General features: G+C 39.0%; 1 protein-coding gene across 1 annotated transcript; it reads left to right on the top strand.

The window, feature by feature from the left end:
* Positions 1-1,016: 1,016 nt before the first annotated feature.
* Positions 1,017-3,243, top strand: N7462_010903 (uncharacterized protein; the record flags this gene model as incomplete). Its single annotated transcript, XM_057082617.1, has 6 exons — positions 1,017-1,174; positions 1,455-1,460; positions 1,491-1,509; positions 1,700-1,792; positions 2,826-2,906; positions 3,181-3,243. Coding segments are annotated over 6 exons (420 nt in total), but the record flags the coding sequence as incomplete, so codon positions are not given.
* Positions 3,244-17,397: the final 14,154 nt, after the last annotated feature.

A 17,397-nucleotide genomic window follows, 5' to 3' on the forward strand; every position in this document is an offset into this window, starting at 1 on the left:
GCTGGGGCCGCGGGCGCCGCCACTTGAGGACCCAACGGCAATGCACCGACCCAAGACGAATTTGAACTCGGCGCATTTCGCCCCCTTTCGCCTCGCCCTATTTTCGGCCCTCTTTGGGTTCGCCCTGCCATTCCTCCTCAGCTGCCAAGACTAGAGCGCGTATCACCAGTGCCAAGGATCATGGCCGAGCCTGTTGGATGGGCGTCCTAGGGACCAAATGCGTGGAGAACCAAAAACGGTCGGATCATTGCGGCCCCCAAGCGCGGGGGCTGTGCGAGAAAGCTCTTAGAGTCTGTAGGGATGTGACACAGGCCATAGGTCATAGTGTTTGGCACTACCAAGTCCAGGCTATGATTCTGTTAACTCCGAGCTGGGCGAAAGCGGTCCAGGGGAAAGCGTGCCACAGCTATTTCGCTTAATAAGATAGGAAGGGGCAGAGGGAAAGAAAGGAGGGAATCTCGTGAGAAAGATAGGAGGGGGAGTTAGGAAAGAAGTGGGAAAGGGGGAATGGAAGGTAAAGAAAGGCTTGATCTGTCTTTATGAGTCGAAGGGGGATCTCGAGCCCCTTTTATAGACGTGAGCAGCCGATATAACCGACTCCGTAAATCACAAATAATTGCCTAGGGGCCCCCTCACGTCAGGCCGGGCACAAGTGAAGATAGATCAGCAGAATGACTAGTGGTGCCTGGACCCCTTGATCGACCGATGTCCATTCGTGCCGTAGCCGCCGCAGCGGCCCTATCCTCGCTCACCCTTAGTTACCCTTCTGACGGAGGGGAGCCATTTCTGGCTCCTCCGTTAGCCGTTCTGCTTCCCCGGGGTTCTATAAATATCGACCACTATGCCCTCGACCGACAGTCCTCCCTCGCTCTCTAGTAACTCCTCTAGCCCCCGGCCTAGGTTTCCAACGGGTGACTTGCCCCTAAGCGAAAGCGTATCGGCCTCGATTAGTCTCTCGCGCTTCGACTCGTCCTCGCTCCTCCTACCCCCTCTTCGATCGCTTACTATATATAGCTACTATACCTGCGAATCCTGCTTTATCCGACAATAAGAGCGATACTAGCTTAGGCCTACCCGAGATCTTTTCGAATAACGTATCCGACTCGGATTCCTCTACTACACCTAGCGACCTAGATAGTAGCGAGTCCGAGTCCGACGATAAATCTAACGATAGGTCTGAAAATAAACTAGTACTAGAAGATAAAGAGGAGCAGCTTTTACTAGAATACTACCTCTAGAAGGCCGAAGTACTTGATATCTCCTAGCTCTGTTAGACACGCTATAGCCTGAAAACTTAAGAGAGGTTAGATAAGACGTAAGATTTTTAGGATAAGTAGGATATTACTATAGTATCCCTATATCTAGTAATCGATCAGGTCGCTAATTATTCTAGGTTCTGTAAAGATACAAAGCGCGATCCGGTAAAATATCTATTATATCTCTCCGATACTAAGGAGATAGTCCGCTTCCTTAAGGCTCTCTTTACCTAGTAGTGTAACTAGCGATAGGGTAAGGATAGACGCTATACCCTAGGGCTGAAAACTAAAAGCTTACTCGACGTATTCTAGAAGTAGTAGTATCTTATCTATAAGGCTAAGGTTAGATATAGCCTTAGTAAAGATATTCAAGTTAAGATCCGTAATATAAGATCTCGATTAAGTATAATTTTCAGTAATCGTACGCGACTAACGTTCCCTAGGTACTCGCGATAGTTATAATAGAGAAGAAACTTTCCCTTAAAAAACGCCTAAAGGCGAGTATATTTATTAAGGATATAGCTAAATTTGCCCGAGTAATCCTGTCTACGACCGAGATAACTTTCTCCTATAGCTAGTATCGGATATAGCTCCTCCTTTTCTACTAGCTAGCCGCTATCACCGGTAATCGTCTAGGGGCGCTACTAAAACCCCGTTTCCGTGTTAGAGAATAACTACTTGTATAGGGTAGAAAGCCTGTCGACTAGGTAGGAAGATAAACGTCAAGTAAGGAAAGCAAAACACTGTTTCTTGCTATCATAGATCTCCCTATAATCCTCAATTTATATACAAGCTTCAACACTTTCCTATATAACCAAGCAAAGACGATAGATCATATTACAATATACAGTCTGATGTAGCCTATATGTAATTCAGAGGTAAGCAAAAGCTACAGGGAAGAGGGGTTCACGAATCCCTAATGGAAGGGCACCGAACCCTCAGGGCCTTGTAGGTCATGCATCTATGTTAGGGAGAAGTAGGGCTATCATGACGAAGCCTAACCGACAAGGTGTCGAACTAACACCTGAGGCGTGAAGTTGGGAATAGCTTCATGTTGCAATATCATATGACATTCCGGGATCTCAAGTTAATATTGATCCGGGATCTAAATAGAGGATGTCCTCGACTTTTTATCTATCTAAGACCGGAATTTATAAAAGTATTTCTTAGTAAAAAAGAATCGTAAGAAATATCTACTCGCTAAGCTACTCCCTACGCTTGCCTTACCCGGTTTATATATATACGTCTCTACGTCCTTTTACTTATTATATTTCAACTAGAGACGCGTTTCCTATTCCGGAAATAATCTTTAATCCTATATTAGGACTAAGTCCTTACGTCTTTCTACTAGGTATTCTATTTAGAATTAGCGCTTTTAAAAGTCTATCTAACGATAGCCCTATGCTAGACTACCCTAAGAAATAATACCGTCTCCGGGTCCTATAGGGTCTCGGCGAACAGGAATTAAAGCTGAAAGACAAAATTATAGATTAGTATATATTCTACTAAGCTTTACGAGAGGCGGATAGGATTCGATTTATATTAGAAAAGCTACTTACCTAGGGCTAGCTAGGCTACAGAATAAAAAGAGGTAGTAAGATTACTAGCTTTATAGAAGTCGCGAAGCTATATTACCTCCGATACGGCGTAGTAAAAGCGTTTAACGATAGTCGTGAGTGAAACTATATTAAGAATATATTCAGAGTATCTTAGGCTAACGCTATCCTCTTAATTAGCGGACGTATCGAATAAGCTGCAGAATATTATACTATAGTACGTAAGTATTAATACTTTTATACGGCACTATAGCGTAGGTATCTACGTAGATACGTAGGCTATTATCCGAGGCTTACCTGCTAAGAAACAACTTATACGGTTTACCTACTCGATAAGTCGGTCTATTAACCCCCGTAGGCCCTACTAGCTTAAGGATTCAAGCTATATTAACGATATTCCCCGCGTGCGTGCCCTAGAAGACACGAAATAGGCAAGAAAGCGTATTCGAGACGTTAAGATACGTACCTATAAAGATATAGAGGCCGTATTTCGATAAGAGTTCGGCGGTAATCCCTAGAGTGCGACTCTTTCTAGAATAGTCCGTAAGCGGAGGAAGGCTTAGGAGAAGAGCCTAAAAAAGTTACGTCGAAAATTCGATTATACAGACGAGTAGTATAATCGCGTAGTGAAATATCTACGAAACGAGAAGAGGCGGTAAAAGCACCGCTTAATTCGTGAGAACCTAGAGTAGTATAAGAATAAGTAGCTAGTAATCGACAGCGAGTAGTAACTTTCTAGAAAGGTTATCGATAAAGAAGTAATAGGCGCGTTATAGCGAACTAGCTATATAATACTGTAGTATATAACGCTTATTGATAGTACCCTAACTATACCGGGTATAATAGTTATAAAAGAATATAAACGCTATATTACTATAATTAATATAGTAATTATAGTCTATAATACGGAAGAGGGTACTCCCTTGCGGCCTAGTACGCCGTAAAAACGCTCCGTCGATACTATTAATATACTATCTACCTCTGCCTTACCTAAGAGACAAAAGTCTCCCTCTTTAGATAAGCGTAACAATAGTTTTTCTCGAGCTATTACTTCTATTTACGTTAAATCTCGAAAAGACAGACTAAGGATATACTTTATATATCTTAGTAATACTAAATAGCTAGAAAGTAAACGCCTAAAAATATATAAAAATCCCGGGTCCCTTAGCCGATACTTCGTTAACAAATATATTAAACCGTTCCCTAATAATATATACTATAAGTATAATATTTGCAGGAAGAAGCTAATATTAAAATCGGTACTCCTAAACTATACGTAAGGGGTATATTGTCATATGATATTGCAACATGAAGCTATTCCCAACTTCACGCCTCAGGTGTTAGTTCGACACCTTACCGGTCAGGCTTCGTTATGACAGCCCTACTTCTCCCTAACATAGATGCATGACCTACAAGGCCCTGAGGGTTCGGTGCCCTTCCATTAGGGATTCGTGAACCCCTCTTCCCTGTAGCCTTTGCTTTACCTCTGTTACGTAGGGGCTACGTCAGACCGTATATTGAAATATGATCTATCGTTTTCGCTTTGGTTATATAGGAAAGTGTTAAAGCTTGTACATAAATTGAGGATTATAGAGAGATCCATGATAGCAAGAAACAGTGTTTTGCTTTACTTACTTGACGTTTATCTTCCTACCTAGTCGACAGGCTTTCTACCCTGTACAAGTAGTTATTCTCTAACATATATAGAATTATCTCCTACTTACCTTTGCCGGTTCTAGATCTACCCCGCCTATAAATACTTATTATTTCTTAGTTAATATATCTTATAAAGCGAAGCTACGCGTAAATAGTATACTAATATTTAATCGTATAAAATTCTTGATTTTGAAAAAATCTACAATAACTACTCGTAGCTAAAATATTTTATAACGACTTATAGTAAGAAAATAAAGATAATAATATAACAAACGAATTATAGCACTAGCTTCGCCGAATCTTCTTAAGATAGTAAGTATATAAATTACTACCTACTCTATCTAAGTTTTCTACGCTAGTCACGGAAGGTAAAACTCTACTTAGTAGGCTACTACGAGGCTCTTTAGGAAAGTAGTCTTTTCTTAGTAGTTTATCTAGTACTTTATACTTCTCGTAATCCTAAGAACTACCTTTATAACTCTTAAATTAATAATTAATCTCTACTATACTAGCTTCCCGCTCCTAATCGGCGTATACTCTTTAGAATCTATCGTATATATTCACTTCAAAGGTACGGCCCTTATAGCGAAACTAATCTTTAACGGTATTGTGAAAGCGTGATATTTTCTAGCTAAATAAGGATAGCTAAGTAACCTTCCCTTCTATCTATAAAGCCCTACGCTCTATCAAGGTACTTATGTTAGGAAGTATTTGTTCTATATATAATATATAATAGTACTTATTCAGTTCTATAGCTTATTAGATTCGACTAGTTTAACGGCTATTAATAGGATTATAAGGACTAACTATAGTATCGACCGGAAAGATCCTGAATATTAAAACGAAATATAGACCTAATATTAGGTTTTCTATATAACTTATATAGGACGTAGTCCTAAAAGCGATAGTAGCTACTACTACTAGGATTTTCTTATAAGATAATTACTTGTTTCTTATTAGTAAGCTTATCTTTAATACACTTTTTTTTAAACGCAATTCGCTTAATTAGATCCTATATTATTCTCTCCTACTTATCAAGATAGGCTTCCTCCGGAGAGAGGATAGCTAGTCTTTTATAAGAAGTTATACTTTTTATAATAAACCTAACCTCGGGGATATACTCGTGCTAAAAAAAAACAACTATCTCTTGGCAGAATCGAATTCTTGCGATATCTCGCTATCCAGAGGTCCTAGGATCTCCAGACCTAGTTCAAAATCAATCTAACTTCCTGCTCTATCGTTTGATACCGGCACTAACCCTGTATCAGCGATAGCAGCGGCAGGCGTGGCCGAAATGGGGATTTTGCACCCCGACCGGGCGCGGAATTTTCGCGAACCACGGAACGCACAAACTCAATTCCAACGGAACAGCAACACGCGAACTACCGACCAGCAAGCTAACCGACCGAGCCTTACTATCAACGACCGATCTTCGATAGAGGAAATCGCCTACATCGCGAGAAATATCTACTAATACGCCTAAACTAACAACTATGCCGACCCTGTCATCCGTGGCTTTATCCTTTCTATCGAGCGCTACGCGTTAAAAGCGCGCGAAAATAACACTCAGGGGATAGCTGCCGTTCTCGCAGCTATCGCTTCTATCGATAAAGGCTAGCAAGAACTTAAAAACCGAATAACCCGTATCGAATCAACTACTAGCACTATATCCTCCTCCTAGCAGTCCTCGGTAGTAGCGTAGCGTACCTTCCGCACCTAGGGCTAGTAGCGCACGGTTACTACGAACCCCCTATCGGAATAGGGCACTTAATCAGCGTGTTCATCGGTCGGTGCTTCGCCTATCGAGCTAGCAGAAGACCGCTAGGTAATTATTAAAATTAAGGATAACGCGATACGGGTACGCCTCCGGTCGAAAACGGAATAGGATATCGTGAAGCTAGCGGATAAGAAGAAGATTAAGGTCGCACGGCGTATAGATAGTAGCGCGCTTGCAGGTTATCGCCTCGTCGCTGCACGCAAGCTTCCTTCTAGTAACGTAGCTATTATAGCTAAGACTACGGCGTCTACAGAGGTACTAAGGAAGTAGGAATACTTATAGTAGCTTCGGGGCTTTAGCAAAGATACTCAGGTTTAATAGCCGACGTAGGGAATCGTTACATAGGGTATTCTAATTACCGACTTCGACCTTTCCGACTCCGCTAGGACCTTCGTAGTAGCAGAGGACCTACTTCGTCAGAACCCCGTATAGGTAGACAGCGATAGTGAACAGCTAAGGGTAGTACACCTTAGCTAGCTAACGAAGCTATATACGAAGAAGAAGGAAGGCTCGCTAGTAATAGAGCTATTATCTCCGGTCGCTGCAAACCGAGCTATTACTACCGGCACTACCTAGGGGTATCGGAGCTATTATACTACTCGTTTCTACCGAGAAGGGAGGTCGAGATTCTACCGGAAATACTAGAAACCTAGGTATATATAGGCCTACTACCCGTCGAGGATATATATCTATAGCTACTACGCGGCGGAGCACCCTACCTAGGAGTATAAGGCTACGTAGAGAGCTATTGTTACTATCAAATACGCAAACTGCAAAGGCCCTTATAGGCCTATTTCGAAGGAATACGAATTCTACTAGCGAGAGATAGAGAGAGCGCGTAGAGCACTCCTCGAAGCCTCTCCCTACTATCGGATTCTATCCTCCTTCCGTTATACCTAATAGGTTGCTTAGCAGACTACTTAACCTCCTCCGATTTAGCGAGCTTAGCGAGTACCCGCACGACGAACCTAAGCACTAAGACCCTCCTAAACCGAGGAAGTAGTAGTTTCAGATTACTAAACTCGGTCCCGAGGGCTCTAGGATTCCTAATATACTCCTAAGCTATCCTAGCCTTAGGTTGTTATCTAAAAGCCCGTACGCCGCGGCCTAGGGCGTCCCCCTAGCTCTAAAAATAAATCTAAATTATCTATAAACGCTACTACCTCTAATACAAGAATAGACTTAGTTATCGATACCGCGAGGGTTCGCTTACCTGACGCCGAGGCTAAGGCTAAGGCTAAGGCCTAATATATCCCCTATAAGAGAGCTCGCTTCGCCTATAATCCCGAGGATAATCTCGTGATAGAGGAAACTTCTTCTAGGGTACTCGCCCTAGTAAGCCTAGTAGAGATATTCGGAGAGGAAGAGAACAACGGCTATCTCTCCTACTTCCCTAATAAAGATAAAGATACACAAGCGCGAGCAGCTAGTATAGAAGCCACTACCCTCGTTCGAAGCTTAGAACGTGCCTAATCCTAGCGACTAGAGGAAGAAAACTAAGAAATCGAATTATTCAATCGCTCCCTCTTCGTTAGCATATCGACTAGCCCTCTTAGCTCCCTAGAGCTCTCGCTAGACTAGGAAGGCGATATCTTCTATAACGTATTATCGGACAGCGACCCCGACTATAACGATTAATAATATATTAAAAACCCTTCGAAATTATCTAATATAACGCGTATAGGCAGTAGGAGGTAATAGCTACCTTCCTCTGTGAGAAAGGTATTCGGGAGGCAAGTATTATTGCTATATAGGAACCCTAGACTAACGAACCTCTTAATATAACTAATCACCTAGCTATAGCGTTTCACTAGCTTCTCTAGCCTAGATACACTAAGGTAGGTAAGAGGAAGCGGACCCGCGTCTATATATTCGTTTCAAAGTGCGTAGATCCCGCTTTATAGTTACACATAGTAGTTAGCAGCGACTACTATATCTTGAAGATACGACGTTAATAGAAGGAGGGCTAGTCGGATCTCTTTATCTATAATATCTACAACTAGCCTAAAGCCTAAGACAAGGAAATCAATATCTAATAGCTCTGGGAATAGGTCTCTAAGCGCTATCTTACCGAATATATTATAGTAGGAGACTTCAATCTCCACTACGAGCTTTAGGGTAGCCCTAATCTTAAGTAGCTAGTTGAATAGGAAGCTCGTAAGCTTGCTAATACTATTAGTAATCTGTTACTAGAGTATATCGGCGAGCAAGGCAAGCCTATATAGTAGGCGGCGGACAGAGAGACCACTATCGACCTTACATTTATCTCTAACAGCCTTATCGACTGCTTAGTCAGCTATTCTATCGCATATAACGTAGACAGCTAGTCAGACTATCTTCTAATCCGTACTATCCTTAACACCGCTACTTAGATAGCCTTATAACCACGTCGGCGAAATTAGGAAGTAACCGATAACAAAAAGCTTCTCGAATATATCGAGCAGTATCTCCCTTAACTACTATCTTCCTTCTCCTCTTCCTCCTCTTTACCTTACTCCTCCTTACCTTCCTCCTCCTCCCTTCCTTCCAAGATAGCTATTAAGCTAGCTTACCGAACACTTATCCGGGTAGTTAATATAGCCGTCGATATCTTAACCCCGTAGGCAAAACCCTCTACCTTCTCTAACCCTAGCTTCGACGATAAATACCGCGCTACTATTAAAGAGATACGCCGCCTCTACCGTCTCTATACGCGCACGTATAACCCTTGCTACTAGATACTCTATACAAAAGCACGTAATACTAAATCCCGCCTTATCAAAGCAAGGCTTTCCCGTGCATACCGTCGTCGAGTGTAAGAAGTTATCGAATAAGGCCCTAGGGGCTTATAGCAGCTTTCTAAGTAGGCAAGAAGTAGAAAGGGAGCCTATAAGAGAAGCATTACTCCGTTATTAAAAATAGTAGATACAGAAAAGCTTACTAAGATAGTAGATAAGAAGGTAGAGGCCTTCCGTAAAGCCTTCTTTCCCAAACCGCCTCCTACGGACCTATCAGACATCAAAAACGACTATATATATCCAGAGCAGATCCCTATACCTCCGATCAAACCCTATAAAGTCTCCGAGGCCTTCCTCCGTGCCCCTGCTAGGCGTGCGCCTAGTAATAACAGCATCCCGAATAGCTTATAGTATAAAATCATTAAAATACCGGTAGCACTTACATATATAATAACACTCTTCAACGCCTATACCTTAACAGGTTTCAATCCCTCCTACTTCCAACGCTCTATCACTGTTATATTACGTAAGGTAGGTGATAGAGATTATTAGCTTGCTAAGTCCTATCGCCCTATAGCATTGCTAAACACGCTTACCAAAGCCCTTGAATCTACTATAGCTAGGAGGATTTCCTACCTAGTCGAAACATATAATCTTCTTCCCCCTAGCTACCTCGGTAGTAGGAAAGGCATCTCTATCGATCATGCAATTTATCTAATTATCGACCGCATTCGAATAGCGTAGGGAAAGATCACCGAGTAGGTTGTCTCTATACTATTTCTCGATATATTAGGCGCCTATAATAACGTTGCTTATTAACGCTTGCTTTATAACCTACGCAAACGCCGCTTAGGATGGTTCGTGCCGTAGGTGAAAGCTTTCCTCTCTAACAGATCAACGATTATCCGGATGCCTAAGGGCGCTTCCTAGTCAATTCCAACACTAACTAGTATTCCCTAAGGCTCGCTAATATCTCCTATTCTTTACCTTATCTATAATACTAACCTTATTGAATTATATAACGATCTAAACAGCAAGACCTCCGGCTACGGCTAGGTCGACGATGTTAGCGTTATAGTAATAGGTCGTACCGAGTATAAAACTATTCAAAAGCTTCATCGAATCTACCTACAGGCTAAGCAGTAGGCTTCTCGCTATACGTTAGTCTTCGATATTAAGAAGTATGCTTTAGTACACTTCACAAAACGCCCTAAATACACTCTATTACAACTTAGGGATATAGATATCCAGCTAACCAAAGATACAGAGCGCTATCTAGGCTTCTAGCTAGATAAGAAGCTATTATTCAAATAGTATCGGGAGAAGATACTAGCTAAAGTATCGACTAGCCTACAAGCCCTAAAATCACTGTTAGGGTCGATATAGGGAGCTTCCTGCTTACTATAAGGAGACTTTACTAAGCAATTATTATCCTACAAGCATTAATAGGAGTATCAGCCTAGTTTGAACCACAATAGTTATTAGCAAAGTAGCAATAGGTAGCTAGGCCCTTCGCTGTGTTATAGCATTAAGTAGCCTACGCGGTTAGTAGTATCTTCCGCACTACTACTGCTGCTGCGTTATACGTTAAACTCTCGCTTATGCCGATGCCTATCCTTATAATAAGAATAGCAAACGAGGTAGCGCTTCGAATTCGAATAGGTCCTGCCTATATAGTACTAAAGTCGATACTTCCTAATTATCAACGATCAAAGGCTTAGCGTGACCGCTTAGGGTGGTCACTAATAGAGGCTTAAGCTTAGAAGAAGGGCGGATACTTAATAGCTCCCCCGGATACCTTGGCGGGGACATAGGAGAACCGTGTTATATTCGCCCGGGAGCTATAGCGAGAGCCTCCGACAGTGATTATCTCTGAACGCGAGGACGTAAGGAAGTAGTATACAGAAATCCTAGATTAGAAAGAGGGGGAACACTATTTAGTTATCTACATAGATAGCAGCGGCTATAAAGGCCGCGTAGGTACCGGAGTAGTAGTATAGTATAGTAAAGAGCTATATAACTACCACCGCTCGCAGATAGGAATAGAAGGAATCTCTATAGTCTACGCTGCAGAGCTACGAGCTATTAATATAGCGCTATTAGCTGTTCGCTAATTAATCGAATTAATAAACTAATTAATAAACTAATTTAATATACTAAAGAAAGTAGTGATTTTCTCCGACTCCTAAGCTACACTATAAGCTATCCGCCGACCAAGGATACCTTTAGGCTAAGCCTATCTTATCTTAGCGATCTAGTATCTCTAATTCCTTACCGAGGAAGCGGGAATTTATATTGAATTCCGCTAGATCCCTACGCATAAAGGCATCCCTAGCAATAAGCTTGCTAATACTATAGCTAAGGAAGCTGCCCTTTCTAACACCGATACTTCAATCCCCGACAACCGATATCTTATCCTTGTATCTATAATTAAACGACGTATCCGACAACGAGCAAAATAAGCGTAGGAGGTATTATAGGGGAAGGAGAAGGGAGCATAGTCAACGAAGCGCTTAATCGAAGCGCTAAGTAAGAACCTAGATTACTAGCAAGGCCTACGGAAAGCAATATCGTTAGTGCTGATTCAATTAAGAATAGGAAAGATTAGGCTATTAAGCTACCTGTTAAAAATTAACGCCCGAGACTTACTAAGATACGGATACGGTTTAGGCAACTAAACAGTGGCTTATATACTGCTTGAATACCTAGATCTATAGGAGATACGTAAGGTTATAAGAGACAACCTAGTAAATACGGGTATCTCTATACAACTCGGCACTAACGAACTACTACGCTAGCTTCCTACTAGACCGCACTTAGCCTAATTTATAGTGTTATCTAGCCTGCTTAATTAGTTTAAGCATTTAGATCTAGTAGCGTTCAGTATAGAGCCGGAACTAGAGTAGGAGACCGAGGAGTCTTGATTCCCGGTCGCGTATTCAACAAATTAAACATAAGCCTCAAGGTAGTAGTCCTGCAGGACCGATAGGGCACAAAACTAAGGGCGAGCTACTAGGAACTCGACTTACCCTCTTAACTACGACCGACAAGTAGAAGCGGTAATAGCCGCGCATAAGAAGTAGAAGAGTAGGAATATAGGAATATAGGAGAGCAGCGTGAAATCGAGATCTTGTGATTCGGATCTACTACTAGCAATAACAACTAGTATCCTAATAATTCAGAACTCGGTAACACGAGCTGCTAGGGGAGTACGGGAGCGAGGAAGGGAGTGGGATATTGCATGCGGACTAGTGTATGTAGGATGTAGGAGTTGTAATGCGGGATACGGAGATCGGGCGGTGAGATTCTACTACCACATAACCTTATTATCAATCTGCAGATAAGGCCGGCGGTGTAGTTCTACTATATTATCACTCTGCAAGATAAGGCCGGCAGTTTCTCCGCCCGCATGTAGGATATTAATACTAGATATTGCATGCTGGATTGCTAAGGCTATGGTGTATAGCAGGTGCACTCGGCTCCGCCGGGACACGCGGGATGCCGCGGAGGCGGATCCCTTCTTTCGTTTGATTCTTTCCTTTGTCGTTCGATTTCATCTGTTCGTTCCAGCGTTATGCTGGCCCTTGCCTTGATAGCAACTTCTCATGCGCACTAGGCTGGCACTAGAAAGCGCAAATCCCTGCATAGCGCCTTGTATATAGAGGAAGCTCCATCAGGAATAAGATTATTGATTGATTGATATACTCGTGCTCCTCGATCTCCTATTCGCGATCCGAATCTTCGCTCCTGTTATATGATATTGCAACATGAAGCTATTCCCAACTTCACGCCTTAGGTGTTAACTCGACACCTTATCGGTCAGGCTTTGTTATGATAGCCCTACGTCTCCCTAACAAGGATATATAACCTACAAGACCCTAAGGGTTCGGTACCCTTCTATTAGGGATTCGTGGACCCCTCTTCTCTGTAGCCTTTGCTTATCTCTAATATATAGGGGCTACGTTAGACTGTATATTATAATATAATCTATTGTCTTTACTTAGTTATATAGGAAAAGTATTGAAGCTTATATATAAATTAAGGATTATAGAGAGATCTATAATAGTAAGAAATAGTGTTTTACTTTCCTTACTTAACGTTTATCTTCCTACCTAGTCGATAGGCTTTCTACCCTATATAAGTAGTTATTCTCTAATAATTTCTATTTCTTCTATTTTCGATTACCTAGGAAGATAGCGCTAAGAACTTACTCTACTTCTTCGATAGAAGAAATAGCTAATCCTCTAAGCCTACCTACGGAGTAATAGATAGTACTAACTAACCTTAATACTAGACTCTAAGTAATCTAAGATACTATTAAAAAACTATAGAAGCTTAAAGAACTATAGGAGTAAGTAGAGATTCTAAAATCTTAGATTATACTATAGAGTAATTAAGAATCCTCTATAAATCCTAGCTAAAACCTCTACGAATTCTTAGATAGGGAAATTAAATTTAAAGACCTTCTAAAATTTATACTTAATTCCTTACTTTAATAACGTTAGGAGTAGCTCCTTAACCTATAATAAATATTTAAAGGAGCCTCTAAGAAATATTATAATAACCGAACTCGGATCCTAGGAGCGATTAGCTATATAGATTAAATATATAGGTAGAGATAGTATCGATATATCGAAGAAAAAGCTCTAACCTCCTAACGAAATATAAAGGAAGATTAGCTCTACTTCGAGGAGTAGACCCTTACTCTAATTAAAAATACTATAAGCTTAGAATCGGAAGTAATAAGATAGCTAGAAAAGGTTTTTTAGCGAAGAGATAAGGATCCTAGAGAGTTCTATATACGACTAGATACTCTTGAATAGTATTTTCTATAGTTAGCTAAGAAAGAAAGAGTACTTTCCTACTTTACTAAGCTATAGTATAATCTATAAATAACTATTTAGCGATATATAATTAAACTTCTAGAATCCTACGAAGATATAATTAATATTACCTACTACTTCTAGGATCTAGAAAAATTAGAATAGATATATAAAAGGAAATAAACTAATAACTTAATAAAACCCTTATAAAAATAATTAATATCTTCTATAGTCTATAAATCTATAGTTAAAAGAGAAGATTCCTAAGATAAGAGAACCTAAAATAATAAATCTAAAGAATTATCTCTATAAGGAAGACTTAATTATATTAAGGAAGACGGAAAACGAACCCGATATTTTAAATATAGAAGCGAAGAGTACTACTTACCCTACTACCCTAGAGCTTAAGACCCTAAACTAGTAATAATTTAGGTAGTATAGTAGGGAAAAGTCCTAGAGATAGAGTAGACCCTACGCCTTTATCTCTATCTTCCTTAGTAGGGACCCGAACTCGATTTTATATTTCGATTACTATCCGAAATAATATTGAAACCTACGCGGATCTAGATAGTAGAGTAGAAGTTAATCTTATTAGCTATATATTTATTAAAACCTATTAGTTAGAAGCGACTAAGCTTACTAAACCTCTAATTTATATAGTTAACTAATATAGAATATCTACCTATAGTATATAGAATATCCTACTAACTACTACCGATTTAAAGAGGATAACCTACCGATTTAACCGCGTATATATAGCTATTAACTAAGACCCGCGACTTAGCGGGAGCCTACTACTCCTATCGATAACTACTATCTACGATCTTAATATCTACCTTATAGGAAGAAGCAGTCTTTAGTAGTTCGGAACCTCTTTAGTTAAAATACTCTCTCCGGAACGATTTAATAAGGTAACTAGGAATCACGTATACGTCTTTACTATAGTTAAGATACCTAAAGAAATATAGCTACTAATAGATCGCGATAAAAACGAACCTATACCGGACCCCTACTAACTCCTAAACGAACTTATAGATTTTTATAATATCTTCTCCTTATAGAATTCGAAGACCCTACCTTTATTAAGCGAATACGACTATATAATTAATCTTCTTCCTAACGCTAAGGTACTATATAGCCCTATCTATCCCTTATCGTAAAAAGAGCTTACGGAACTACGCTAATATATCGATAAAAACTTTAAGAATAGCCGGATCTATAAATTAAAAAGCCCTATAGGAGCTCCTATCCTATTTATCCCTAAAATAGATAGAGGACTACGTCTTTATATCGACTACTAAGGTCTTAATAAGGTTTCGATTAAGAATTATTACCCTTTACCCCTAATTTTAGAGATTTTAGACCGGCTTACTAGATCGAAGATCTTTAGTAAGATTAATATCTAGGATACTTACTATTATATCCGTATTAAGGAAGAAGATAAATAGAAAACTATCTTCTATATATATTATAGGTACTTTAAATATATAGTTATACCTTTTAGCCTAACTAATACGCCTATAATCTTTTAGAATTATATTTATACTATATTATATAGGCTTCTCGATACCTATATAGTAGCCTATCTTAATAATATCTTAGTCTTTTTACCTAACTATACTACGTATATAAATTACCTATAAGAGGTTCTTCGGCGATTACGAGATAGAGGACTATATATAAAACTTAGTAAGTATATATTCTATACGGAATAAGTTAAATTTCTTAGTTTTATTATATCCCTAAAAGGTATATCGATAGACCCTAGCCGAGTTACTAATATTATTTTATAGGAATTACTAAAATTATATAGAGATATCTAGATTTTCCTAGGATTCTATAACTTCTACTATAGATTTATTAGGGATTACTCCCGTATCGCTCTACCTCTTACTAATCTATTAAAAGGAAGTAAGAATAGGCGAAAACTAGGTTAAGTAGAGCTAAACCTTAATAAAAGGATAGCGTTTTATCGCCTAATCGCGGCCTTTTAGTTAGTACTACTTCTTCGGTTCTTTAATCTACTAAAACTAATAAGGTTAGAAATAGATATATTAAATAGTATAATAGTAGGGATCCTATCCTAATAGGATAACTAAGATATTTAGTATCTAGTAGCTTTTTAGTTACGTAAGTTCTCTAGTACTAAAATCCTATATAGGACGCCGGATTAGGAACTATTCGCTATCGTTTATTTATTTAAATATTAGTAGTACTACCTAGAAGGTAGTACGTTTCCTATTAAAGTATATTTAGATTATATAAATCTATAAGCCTTTATAAAATAAGGAAAACTTAATAGGAGGTAAGCTAGATAGTACTTAAGCCTTATCTTCTTTAACTTTATAATAAAATATCGAGTAGGGAAATATAATCCCGCGGATAGACCTTCTTAGCGATAGCTACTAAGTAACCTTATAGAGGTTAACCTAATTTTACTATTAGGCTAACGATTAGCTAGCAAAGCGTAGATAACTAATTACTATACTACTAGAGTCTAGTCGTTAACTATAAAGAAACTTACCTTACTTTTCCTATACTTCGTAGAAAACGAAGATAGGGTTAAATTAATTAGTATAATTAATTAGAGGGAGCTTAGGTAAGCGTACTATCTCCCTAACACGTAAGTATAGTTAGCTTATACTTCTAAATAGGCGTACTCTATAGAAGTAGGTATAGACTTTAAGGACTTATATAGGCGACTTTAAGAAGAAGACCTAGAGACCTAGCGCTAAAAGGCTACTATTAAGTAGAAGGCTCTAGGATAGAAAGGCTAGAGTATTAGACCTAATAGTCTCTTACGATTTAAAGAACGCGTATATATCCTAATAGGGAGTAATCTTAGAACTATATTATTAAGTATTTATTATAATAACCCTCTTACTAGCTACTTTAGCTAGAATAGAACCTTTAAGCTAATATAAAGGAAATATTACTAGCCGAATCTCTACTAAGATATTACCGAGTATATATAGGATTATTAAGTCTACTAAGGCGTTATAGCGAAAAGATATAAACCTTATAGAGAACTTAAACCCTTACGAATCCTAGCGAAGCCTTTCGCTAAATTATCGATAGACTTTATTATAGGCCTCCTATTAATACTATATAATAGTAAATAAGTTAATATAATCCTTATTATTATTAATAGGTTTACAAAATAGTTACTATTCCTCGCTATTTTATTAATAATTACTACTATAGAACTTATAGAGCTCTTCTATAATAAAGTAGAATTATAGTTTAGGCTGCTAGAGGGTATTATATCCGATTAAGGATTATTATTTACTAGTAAATTCTAGTTAAAATTATATTATTAATCCTAAGTTCGGCTTAGACTTTTAATAGCTTTTTACCTATAAACTAATAGCTAAATAGAAAGGATAAACTAAATACTTGAATATTACCTATAATACTTTATAGTAGAAAACTAGGTATTCTAGCTACTACTATTAAAGAATATAGAGTTTATATATAATAACGTAGTAAATATAATAACTAAGATATTACCTTTCTAGGTATTACTTAGCTACTTACTAGATTTCTACTAGCGTTTTAAGGGCGAAACGTATTACTAGGAGATCCTAGTAGTATCTATAAGAATTAAGAAAC

The sequence above is a fragment of the Penicillium macrosclerotiorum genome (assembly GCF_028827735.1).
Source record: "Penicillium macrosclerotiorum strain IBT 26536 chromosome Unknown utg000010l_segment0_segment0, whole genome shotgun sequence".
Taxonomy (NCBI): domain Eukaryota; kingdom Fungi; phylum Ascomycota; class Eurotiomycetes; order Eurotiales; family Aspergillaceae; genus Penicillium; species Penicillium macrosclerotiorum.